Source organism: Pteropus medius, unplaced genomic scaffold (assembly GCF_902729225.1).
Source record: "Pteropus medius unplaced genomic scaffold, Ma_sr-lr_union100, whole genome shotgun sequence".
NCBI lineage: Eukaryota > Metazoa > Chordata > Mammalia > Chiroptera > Pteropodidae > Pteropus > Pteropus medius.
Window position 1 is genome coordinate 10,232,368 of NW_024342471.1, and position 11,612 is coordinate 10,243,979.

The following is an 11,612-nucleotide window of genomic DNA, read 5'->3' on the forward strand; positions in this document are numbered from 1 at the left end:
TCAGAGAGGGAGACTGGTGGCTTGCCCACTCGCTCAGCACCGGACAGACGGGCTACATCCCCAGCAACTACGTGGCGCCCTCTGATTCCATCCAAGCCGAGGAGTGAGTATCAACTCTGGCCTTTTGCTTGCTCACCATTGCTGCCGATTCAGAGCCTCTACCTTGGGCAGAGTGGGAGGTCTGGCTACCCAGGGCCGGAGCCGCATCCCAGGAAGAGGCACTGTGGATAGTTCCTGGACCACCAACAGCATCCTCTTCCCTCCTGCCCCAGGTGGTACTTTGGCAAGATCACCAGACGGGAGTCAGAGCGGTTACTGCTCAACGCGGAGAACCCGAGAGGGACCTTCCTAGTGCGAGAAAGCGAGACCACGAAAGGTAGGAGCACTCCTGCTGGCCAGTGGGAACAGTCTTTTTGTGGGTTGCTTCAGCTGAGGGTTGCAGAATGAATAGGAGTTTGGTATATGGAATGAAGTGGTAAGAGCGGTAGAGAAAATGATAGGATAAAGGCAGGGAGGTGCTTTTGAGGAACACTGGGTTATCTGGGCTTGGCCAGAGGTGCAGCAGAAAATGACACTTAGTCTCCCTGGCCTCAGTTTCTTCAGATGAGGAATGGACATAGGTCGTCAGGATGACTGAGGGTCACACAGCAAAAGGCTTGTTCCCAGGGTGGGTGCTGATACAATGGGCCCCTATTCTTCTCCTTCTTCAGGGGGCTTTGGGGCTGGACAGGGTTCTGGGACTTGCCTCTGCCCTTCCCCGACAGCCCGGGCCCCTGTTCCTCTCCTGTCCCTTCCCCCAACCAGAGAATGCGTATCACCCGCTTACTTTCCCTTCAGCCCCTCTGCAAGTGGGCTGCAGGTGGCCCCATCACCATGGCAACAAAGCTGGGCCACTTCCTGTGGGCCTGGGGCTCAGCGGGAGATGGGAAAGCAGATCATCTATGTCACGCATGTACATTTATGAGCGGTCGTGTGGCCGTGCACGCTATGTGTGGGTCTGGGCATGTGTGTGCATGTGGGGGTGGAATCGTCTGTGTGTTGCTGCGTGAGAGTGAGTTGTGGTGGGTTTGTCTTCATGCCTGGGGCCTGGGAAGTATGTGCCTGTGTTAGCATGAGTCCACTGAGCACAGGCATGCCTGCGTGTGTGCACATGTGGTCAGAGGTTGGCTTTGGGCTCAGGCCTGTGGCTTCTAAGTGCAGAGGGCCTGGATCATCTGCAGCAAGTCAAAGATGCCCCACGTAGGCTTTAGAGACCCGGCTACTGGTTCAAGTCCCAGCTCTGTGCCTGACTTACTGGGTTCCCTGAGGCTAGCTGCTTTCCCTCTCTGGGCCTCCTTTTCTTTACACAGGATCTTAATCCCTACCAGAGGACTGGTCCGAATGTCAGTAGGCTTCTAGCACGTATACTAGATGCCTGTATGCTACTTCCCAAGAAGGGCTTTCTCTGGCCGCTGGAGCCTTTGCTCCCACTGCCCCTGCCTCTGGGCTTTGTTCCCTGATGCTGCTCCAGGCATCTCTTGAGCTCAGGTTAACAGGGGCTCCTAGCCAGGCCTGGTGGGAAGAAGGAAGCTTTTCCAGCCCAAAGCTTTTCCAGGCTTGAGGAAAACAGGGAGGGGCCCATTAAGGCTGGCACAGCTGAGCCTTGGCAGTCTTCAGGCCACGCCCAGCACATGATCTCCTGCCCACAACTGCCACAGCCTCAGCCAACCACCAGCTCCTGCCCGAGCCTGGAGTCTTTAGGAAGTGGCGGGGCACAGATAGTGCTCTCATGGGCAGATCCAGAGAGGGAAAGCTGTTAGTCCGGGGACACACAGCCACTTGAGGCCATTCCTACGCTCCCAGCAAACATTTATTAAGCACCTCCTGTGTGCTAGGCTCTCTTATATGTGGTCTCATTGAATCTTCCCAGCCGCCCTGGGAGTAGCCCCATTGTACAGAGGAGGAAACTGAAGCCTAGAGAAGGCAAGCAACTTGTCCAGGTTGCACAAGTGGGATGTACACCCAGGCTTCAGGGGTCTTGCCAGAGCCAAGGATGCATGGCGAGGCTTTCTGTTCAGGTGTCGCTTTGCTCACTTGGCCCTGTCTCGGTGGTTGCCCCAGAGCTGAGTGCTCAGAGACAGGTTGGACCAGACCCGGCTCTGCCCTGGGCCAGGGGTTTGCTGACCTGGCCTCACTCTTCCATTCTGTGTGGGATAGGCACAGAACTGCACTTAGTGCCATGGCCTGTGGGGGCGACAGGCATGGTGGTCATGGCTCCTCTCTGGCCCTGCCCTGCAGGTGCCTACTGCCTCTCAGTGTCTGACTTCGACAATGCCAAGGGCCTCAACGTGAAGCACTACAAGATCCGCAAGCTGGACAGTGGCGGCTTCTACATCACCTCTCGCACCCAGTTCAACAGTCTGCAGCAGCTCGTAGCCTACTACTCCAGTGAGTGCCCCTTCTCTGCCCCGGTGCAGGCCTCCAGGGGCTGGGCAGCTGGGGCCAGGGAAGAGCAGGTTGCCTGGGCCTGGGGCTAGGCCCTATGAGGGCGTGTGGCGGGGAGTTATCTCAGCCCAGCTGCGGACCCCGAGGAGGGGGCTTTGGGGGCGGCGAGGGCTGGGGCTTCTGTTATATCCTGAGGGCGTGCTGCTCCCGCTCTTCTCCCCCTTTACTTCCCCTGCTTTCCCTCCTCCTTTTCCACTCCTCCCTCCCCATCTCTTCCTTCTTCCCTTCCTGTGCTCTCTTCCCTGTTTCCCCTCATTCCTCTTCCCTCGCTGGCTCCCTCCTCTTTCTCCTCCTCTGCAGCTGGCTGGTGGGGGGTGGGGCTGCCTGGAGGAGTGAGCAGGGAAGGGAGGGGGCACAGTCTGGTGTCGGTTATCTCTGCAGCCCTAGGACCGGTCTGAACCGGTTACTGGGAGAGGAGGAGGGGGTGGCCAGATCGATGCCTGCAAAGAGGGAAAGAGGGAGAGAAAGAGCAGCCAGAGCAGGCAGTGAGCTCACATGTGCAGGCCATGTGTGCAATAATGTGGCTGCTCCTTCTGGATGTCCAGGGCTACCTGGTGGACTGAAGTGTCATGGGCCTGTGTGAACCCCTGTGGGTGGGTCTCTGTGGATGCCGTGTGGCTGTGGCTTGTAGTCGTGGCCTCTGTGTGCAGGTGTGGCCTATCCTGAGAGTGCCAGCTGTTCCCCACTCCACACCTCCTCTTCCTCTGTCAGGCGGGCCTCCTGACTCGCTCCAGGATGTGCCACTTCTCTCTGTCCCCTTGGCCACCACAGCTGTTCCTTCAGAACCCTGTTTCCCCAAATCAAAGCCCTCCAGGGACTATCTTGGAATCTTAGGATAAAGACCCCAGTGTGGTCTCTTGGGTAGTCTAAATCCATTCTTAGGTAGTCTAAGTAAGCATGGCCGTGGGTAGTCGAAACCTGGGTCTACCTTTTCCCTATTCATTTCCCTGAAGCCCCGCTGGCCTCCTTTCAACTCCTCTAACTCAGCAGCTGTTCCTCCCTAACTAAGGGCCTTTGCACAGGCCTGAGCCACTGTGCCCTCTGTGTGGAGTGCTGTTCCCTAGTTAACCACACCTATGCCTGCAGATCTAAGCCCAAGTACTACTTCCTCTGGGAAGCCTTCCAAGAGTCCACCAGCCTCCCTGCTGTTACATGCACAGCTCCCCTCTATCACACACAGGGTCCTGGGAGTTGATTAAGGGAAGTTGGGCTCCCCTTGGACTGTGAGCTCCCTGAAGCCAGAGTTCCACTGGACTTGTCCCCCACTGGGTCCCTGGCACCCATCTAACTGGTCGCCCCTTAAAGTCTGATGATTGAATGGATGAATGAGCGGATGCATGAGGCAGTGAGGACCTGTGTGGGGTGAAAGTGTGTACACGCAGGTGTGGACGCCTGGCCTCAAGGGCATCCTGTGTGTCCCTGAAGCCTGTGTGCATGCATCGTGTAGGTCTGTACACACACTGTGTGGGAGAGGGAGGTCCCAGGGCGGAACGCCGGCCTGAACTCCACCTCCCTGCTTCCATCTTTAGAACATGCTGATGGCCTGTGCCACCGCCTCACCACTGTGTGCCCCACATCCAAGCCACAGACTCAGGGCCTGGCCAAGGATGCCTGGGAGATCCCCCGGGAGTCACTGCGGCTGGAGGTCAAGCTGGGCCAGGGCTGCTTTGGAGAGGTGTGGATGGGTAAGGCCTCTCCCCTGCCCCCTCAGAGGAGACCACGGTCCACTTGGGGGCACTTCAGTGTCCCCACCTGAGAACCAGATAGATGTCCATCCTGTCTGGCAGCTCAAGGTCCCCTATGTGTCCCTTCCCTTTACCCCCCTGAGACTTCGTTGCCTCTGCTGAACAGTGGGCCTTTCTAAATACGAAGCTTCCCTAGTGGTGGCTGGCACAAAGATGGGGTGCGGCTCCCCCCGCCCCCGCCTCTGCAGACCATGGCACCTGTTTACCAAGGACTGCTCAGGGCTGGGCATTGCAATTCCTCGTGACTTGCCCCGGTGGTCTTGGCTAGGAGGCTTCACTCTGAGCCTCGATTTTGCCAACTGTAAAATGGGGCCGGTGATAACAGGACCCATTGTGGGGTTGTGAGAACACTGGGCCAGTGTGCATCCACATATTACCTCTTAGCCCTGGGAAGAGCAGCCCCAGCTCGTGGAGGGAGCGCTGGGAAGTGCAGGTCTGGCATGTTCTGGGCCTGTTAACAGTCTCCTGTGTAACCCCGGAGAAACAGCAAAACCTTCCTTGAAAACAAATACACGCAGCCCTGATGAAACTCAGGCCCCCGTCCGCTGACTGGTTTCTGCTGACACAGGAATCATGGACGTTGGGGTGAGGTAGGCATGACGGTTTTAAGCTTGTGGCTTCAGCGGAAGGATCATGGTGTGCTGTCTTCAAGGTTTTCATCGGAGCCACGATATGCACTTGGCATCACTGTTTCCACTTTCCTCCCTTCAGAGGAAGAGATGATGGAGCTGTGCAGAGAGGGTTCCTGGGTGGAAGGCACTGCAGGGGCAAAGGCCTGGAGGCCGGAGGTCAGGCCAAGTCAGGAAAGGGGCGGTGTTGGCTTTGAGCTAGGGAGAGGGGGAGAGGGTCGAGAAACTGGCTTCTAGGCACAGACACAAAATGAGGATGTGAGCAAAACCTGAATAAGTCCACGGCGTCAGGCATTCTGGTGGCTCTAAGACTCATACCTGCTTAGGCGTGCGATGGTGTTAGTGGGGGAGGTTCTCACTTCTTCCACAGTGCTCCAGGTAGACTTGTGAGGTGCCAGGTACAGATCCTCAGGTGGGCTGTTCCAGAAGGGCCACAGAAGCAGGCCTGAGCCCCAACCCTTAGATGGAGGCCCAGAGACTGGGAGGAGTGGGCCCCAGGCCACTTATCAGAGAAGCTTCAGCCCAGCAGTGACAAGAACTCAGATTAAACACACTGGTCTAGAACACAGCTTCTCCCAAGGCTCCACAAAAAACCAGAGAATCATAAAGTGATAGCTGCGACTCTTATTTATTGTGCTTTCACAGAGGGTCTGGCCCAGCGGCTAAAATCTCATTTAATGCTCCGATAGCCCCACAGGGAGACACTATCGCATTGCCATTTTTCAGACAAAAAGACGGAGGCTCGGAGAGGGGAATTGACCCACTCACGGTCTCACTGCCGGCAGGAGGCAGAGGTTGGAGTCAAACCAGCCAATTTGGCCTCCAAGCCATTGTACTTAGTGTGATGCCTTACTTTTTGGGGAGTGTGGTTCGAGACAGCCTCTTATTTGGGTGGCCTGTTCTGAGACCGCTTCACCTTGCCCTGGGTCCCATTCATTTGCCAGCGCCTGAGGCACCAGAAGGAATATGAGTTGTAACCATGGTCTCCCATCCCAGGCGAATGTGCTGCTTCTGGGGATATTTCTAATAATCATAGTCCTAACAATAGCTACTATTTCTTGAGCATGTACCAGAGACTCATTTAATCCTTGTAACAGCCCTGTAAGGAGCATCCTGTTATTGTCCCCATTTTACAGGTGGGAACTCTGAGGCTCAGAAAAGGCCTGGGCCTTGGCTGGGCTTATCACATGGCCAGGGAGGCCAGAGCTGAAATTGGTACCCAGGCGGATCCTGGGTCCCTGTGGGATGGGAATGGGGGGCCTCCACTGAGGCAGCTGGCATCCCTCCCCACACAGGGACCTGGAATGGCACCACCAGGGTGGCCATCAAAACCCTGAAGCCAGGCACGATGTCTCCAGAGGCCTTCCTGCAGGAGGCCCAGGTGATGAAGAAACTCAGGCACGAGAAGCTGGTGCAGCTGTATGCGGTGGTGTCTGAGGAGCCCATCTACATCGTCACGGAATACATGAGCAAGGGTGAGGTCCCTCTGAGTCAGGGTGCTCGCCGCGGGGCACAGGGAGTGTGCCTCACGGCCCTTCAATCTGGAACATACCTCTTTAAAGGTGGAATGAGATAGAGGCAACTTTTCATGTCGATGGAAAGTTAAACCAGAGGGTGCCTTTCTTGTTTCATTTTGTTTTTAACAGTTTCCCAGAATGCATCTTGTCTCCCCCAGTTTGCTGGTTTTCTAAAGCCATTTGCCATTTTGGGGCTGAAAGAAAATCCCCCCAACCCTCTAGGCTGGGCAACATCAAGTCCCTGGCTTGACCTTTATTTAATTTTAAAATTAATTTTTCAGAATTCTACTTTTTGGAGGCATAATTTATATATGATAGAATACACCCATTTTAAGTGTCCAGTTCAATGAATTTTAACAAATGTCTGTGTGCCCCTTACTACAATCAAAATATTAAAGATCTGCATCACCCCAGAAAGCTGCCTTGTCCCCTTTTGATGACTCTCCAGTCCCAAACCTAGGCAGCCACCGATGTGCAATCCTAGATTGGTCTATTCTACAACTTCATTCATGTCATCTTTTATATCTGAGGTTCTTTCTTGTCACGTGTGTCAGTACTTTGTTCCCTTTTTATTGCTGAATAGTATTCCACTACATGGATGGGTCATAGTTTCTGTTTACCCGGAAGTGGGCATTCATTTATTTCCCATCCTACTTCCTTTTTGAGTGACAAATGCTGAGTGAGACTTTATTCAGAGATGGGTTTACATAAAATCTGCAGAGCCGGTTAAAGTGAGGCCAGCCCGCCCAGGTGGACAGGATGTGGTAATCACTGCTTCCTGGCTCAGGAGGACAGAGTGGGGGCTAGAGCTGCTTTCTCTTTGCCCAGGGAGTTTGCTGGACTTTCTCAAGGGGGAGACAGGCAAGTACCTGCGGCTGCCTCAGCTGGTGGACATGGCTGCTCAGGTGAGTCAGTCCCTTCTAAGCCCTTAGCTTTGAGCATTCAGAAGCACTCAGACCCACCTACCTCAGCTGGTTCTGTCTTGAGTGCTCCCTCCAGGAAGCTTGCCTTGGTTGCCCCCGCTTTCACTGATCTTGCCACTTATATTACTGGGACCACTTATAGGTGCTGTGAGTGGTGGTTTTAGGCAGAGGAAGGAACCCTTACCTGGTCATCATTGACTTGCTGTGGGACCTCAGGCCTCAGTTTTCTTCTCTGTGAAGGTCATTCGGTCATTCAACAAACATGTATTAGTACTTGCTGTAGACAGTACACGACAACCATTTTTTCACCTAATACATATTACGATCTGAGGAGGTAAGGACGGCTATTATTCCACTTGATGGATAAGAAAACTGAGGCTCAGAGAGGGGACTTGGGACAGCAGGCCGGACCTGGCACTCATATATGTCTGGGGCATCTGGGGCCTCTTTTTCAGGGTCACCCCACTTCCCTGGCTGCATCTTGTCTTGTGCTTTCCCTTTGCCCTTTGCTCTTTGTCTTGTGTTCCCTCCTTCTGAGCGCTGGTCCTGCTTTTTGTTGCAGTAGTGTTTATTGTAAACTGACTTCACTTGCTTGAAGAACTGGGAAGGGCAGGGTGTTTGGCTCTCCATCCTGGGGATGACCCCAGCCCTGGGCATGTGCCCTGTGACCTAGGAAGGGCATGGGGTGGCCCCTGAGCCAGGATCTGGGTTTCGCCTGCAGATTGCCTCAGGCATGGCATATGTGGAGCGGATGAACTACGTCCACCGGGACCTCCGAGCTGCCAATATCCTGGTTGGAGAGAACCTCGTGTGCAAAGTAGCTGACTTCGGGCTGGCTCGGCTCATCGAAGACAATGAGTACACAGCCCGGCAAGGTGGGCAGGGACCGGGCAGGTGCCGTATGACCTTGGGAAGTCATACCCCTTCTCTGAGCCTCAGTATCCTTATCTATCAAGTGGGGATGAGAATGGTGCCTATCTGGCAGAGAGGTCATGACATTCCACTGAGTGTCCGCTGACCTTTCTCATGCCTGCAGGTGCCAAATTCCCCATCAAGTGGACAGCTCCAGAAGCTGCCCTCTATGGCCGGTTCACCATCAAGTCGGATGTGTGGTCCTTTGGGATCCTGCTGACAGAGCTTACAACAAAGGGACGGGTGCCCTACCCTGGTAAGAAGGTTCTTACTACCTATCTTTGGTCCCTGAACCTCTCTGCCCTGGTGACCTTGGACAAGCTACACCCTCTCTTGGGCCTCGGTTTCCCCATCTCTATAACAAACAGGTGTAATGTCTGATCTTAGGTTCTCTCTCCGGGCGGGGCTTCCACCTTTGGGGAGGGGTTTTATCCGTGGTCACACCCACCCTATCCTAGGTGGGAAGCCCTCTTTGTTGTCCACATCCACTTTCCCCCACCCCACTTTCTTCCCCAGAGTCAGCCTCACTCCTCTCTCTGCCCACAGGGATGGTAAACCGAGAGGTGCTGGATCAGGTGGAGCGGGGCTACCGGATGCCCTGCCCGCCTGAGTGTCCTGAGTCCCTGCACGACCTCATGTGCCAGTGCTGGCGGAAGGAGCCAGAGGAACGGCCCACCTTTGAGTACCTACAGGCCTTTCTGGAGGACTATTTCACATCCACCGAGCCCCAGTATCAGCCTGGAGAGAACCTATAGGGAGCAGGCTACAGGGCCAGACTGGCTTCTCGGCTTGGATCTGGGGCTGGGTGGCCCCGGAAGTGGGGTCTTGCCTCCCTCTGCCTGCCTGCCGTTGATCCTCTCTGTGGGGCTGAATTGCCCATGATGAGGCCCCTCTCTCTTTCGAGGCGTGGAAAGGCTTGGGGCCTGGGACAGCCTTGAGGAGGCGGGGTCTAAGGCTGGCACGGTGACTGCGTCCCAGCTCCCACTCCAGCCACATGCCTCCTCCCTGTACCCCTCTTGAAGCTCTGTGTGTCTTGGCAGGAAGAACTGGGAAGAAGGGCTGGGGCTGAAGGCTGGCTCTTTTTACCCAGACTCAAACTACTCCATGCATTGGCTCCTTCCTACTTCCACGCCACCCAGGTCTGTCTCCAGAGCTGGCCAAAGAACCTTTCCAAAGAGGAGTGATGGGCCCTCGGCCTGCCTGCCACCCTGCCCCTTGCCGTCCATTTCTGAAACACCTGTTGATGGAAGCCACTGGGTCCAGAACTCTCTGTCATGGCTCCCAGGCTTGGCAGTCCAAGGCCTCGATTGACTTGATCGTGGTGGGTGGGGTGGGCACCCCCCTCAAACCCTGCCCTTCTTAGACCCGAAGGACCCTTAGAGAGCATCAATTCCTTGCCCCCATATTACCCATGGAGAAACTGACTTGCCCAAGGCCACAGAGCAATTCGGGGTTGAGGTGGGAAAAGAACACGGTGCTCCCTGTCTTCCTCAGGAACCAACGAGATTGTCCTCGGAGCCATCATGGACAGACTGTGGCAGCCCAGGGGACAAGGGCCTGAGGATGGGTTAGAGTTAGCAGAGAGCTCTGCTGCTACTTCGTGCTCAGTGGGGCTGCTGGGAGGGGAGAGAGTGGAGGTGGATGTGAGGCTGAGCTAGGAATGAGAGGTGAAGCTGTAGGTATAGGGAGGCAGACTTCAGTCAGAATGTGGTAGGTGTCGACCTTCAAGGCTAGGCAGCCGTGAAGAAGAGTGAGCTCCCAGGCTCTGGAGGCAATCAAGGAGAAATAGAAGATCCAAGCAGTTGGGAGGCCCTGGCCTCAGGAGAGAACCCCAGGTCCTCCTCTTCCCTCTTTGTCCTGTGTCATTTCAACACCTGGCCCCTGTTCTCTCCAAGTTGGTACCCCTTATATAGAGAGAAAAGAGTGCCTAGCCTGGGGTGAGAGAGGATGAGGGTGTCCCCTGCCATGCATCAAGACTGGCTGTGTGACCTTGGGTGGCCCTTGCTTCCTTTCTGGGCTGCAGTGTCTGCCTCCATATGTGGCTGTGGCCTCTGTAATTACACCACTCCTGTCCAGACCCTGTGGCCTGATATCACATAGTGAGCCCAGCCCAGGGCATCAGGAGACTGTGTTTTGGCCCTAAGTCTGCTGTTCAGCCTTAGGGTATGTGGTGGCATCTCCCTGGGCCTCAGTGTGCCCCTCTTAAAAGAGGTGGCTGACAGTTTGTGGGCATCTTTCCAAGGGCCCCTGTTTGTATGTATGCGTGTGTGCATGTGTGTTTTTCCATGTGTGTCCATATTTAACATGTAAAAATGCCCCTTGCTCTGTTCCCCAGACACATTGTACATTTCACTCACAGCCCCCCATCATAGCAATAACATTCCTGCTGCCAGGGATTCTCGAGCCAGCCAGGCCCTGCCAGCGGGGAAGGAGGCCAAGTGGTGCCTGCCTATGAAATTTCAACTTCTCCTTCCATACATGTCTATTACCCAAGTCTTCTCCTGTCTGTCCCAGTCAAATCTGGGCTCGCTCACAACAGTGTGCTCTCAAATCCCCTTCCAACTGCCCAAGGTCCTTTGTATAAGGTGTCCTAATACTGTCTTTTTTTTTTTTTTAACAGTGTTTTGTAGATTTCAGATGACTATGCAGAGGCCTAGGGGACCCCCAGCTCTGGGCAGGGCCTGGGGTCCCACATTCCATGGCCCTGGCTTGGGGGGTGGGGGGATCCAGAATTGGTTGTAAATACTTTGCATATTGTCTGATTAAACACAAACAGACCTCAGTGGTTTCGCCAGTGGTTTATTGAGCATCTACTGTGTGCTAGAGAGTGACAGGGTGGGGGGTTGAGGACCAGACTGCTTTCAGATGGGCCTTTGTTCAGGCAGCACTGGCCAGAGGGCTTCAGGCCCTCGAGCATGACATGATCAGATTGAAGACAGCCACTTGGAAAAGTGACTGTGTATGCACATTTGCACCTGCATTTGGGGAGCGAGTACGTCTGGTGGAAGCCTTGCTTGTGTCTGAGATACACCAGGTGAAGCCCAGAACTCCCAAAGTGTGAGCATTGAAGGACTCAGATGCTCTGGGTGGATGGTGGTGGTTGACACTCGGTGCTGAGCGGGGCTGTCAGGCCTGTGTAGAGTTGTGGACGTGCTCACGTGTTTCCCAGGAGTGCTGGGCTGGGTGGGAGGTGGGGCTGGAGCAATAAGTCCTGGGCACTTTGGAGAAAAATCCAAAGACCCGTCCTCTTCTCCTTTCCCCCCCCTCCCCCCAACCACAATGAACACAACCTGGGAAGTTAGTTCATTGGCAACAGTCGATATGAAGAAATTTATTTTACATCAGATCACACACCAATCCGTGAATCACCTCTGGCCATGACAACACTAATTAAAAAATTTC

General features: G+C 54.8%; 1 protein-coding gene across 3 annotated transcripts in view; it reads left to right on the top strand.

The window, feature by feature from the left end:
• Positions 1-10,992, top strand: part of SRC (SRC proto-oncogene, non-receptor tyrosine kinase) — a 49,914-nt gene extending 38,922 nt beyond the window's left edge. For all 3 annotated transcript variants that reach the window (XM_039864303.1, XM_039864301.1, XM_039864302.1), the window contains 9 exons: positions 5-103; positions 273-376; positions 2,278-2,427; positions 4,014-4,169; positions 6,154-6,333; positions 7,204-7,280; positions 8,020-8,173; positions 8,335-8,466; positions 8,757-10,992. In XM_039864303.1, coding sequence (XP_039720237.1) covers positions 5-103; positions 273-376; positions 2,278-2,427; positions 4,014-4,169; positions 6,154-6,333; positions 7,204-7,280; positions 8,020-8,173; positions 8,335-8,466; positions 8,757-8,965 — 1,261 coding nt within the window. In that variant the 3' untranslated portion in view covers positions 8,966-10,992. The remainder of the gene's footprint in view (positions 1-4; positions 104-272; positions 377-2,277; positions 2,428-4,013; positions 4,170-6,153; positions 6,334-7,203; positions 7,281-8,019; positions 8,174-8,334; positions 8,467-8,756) is intronic.
• Positions 10,993-11,612: the final 620 nt, after the last annotated feature.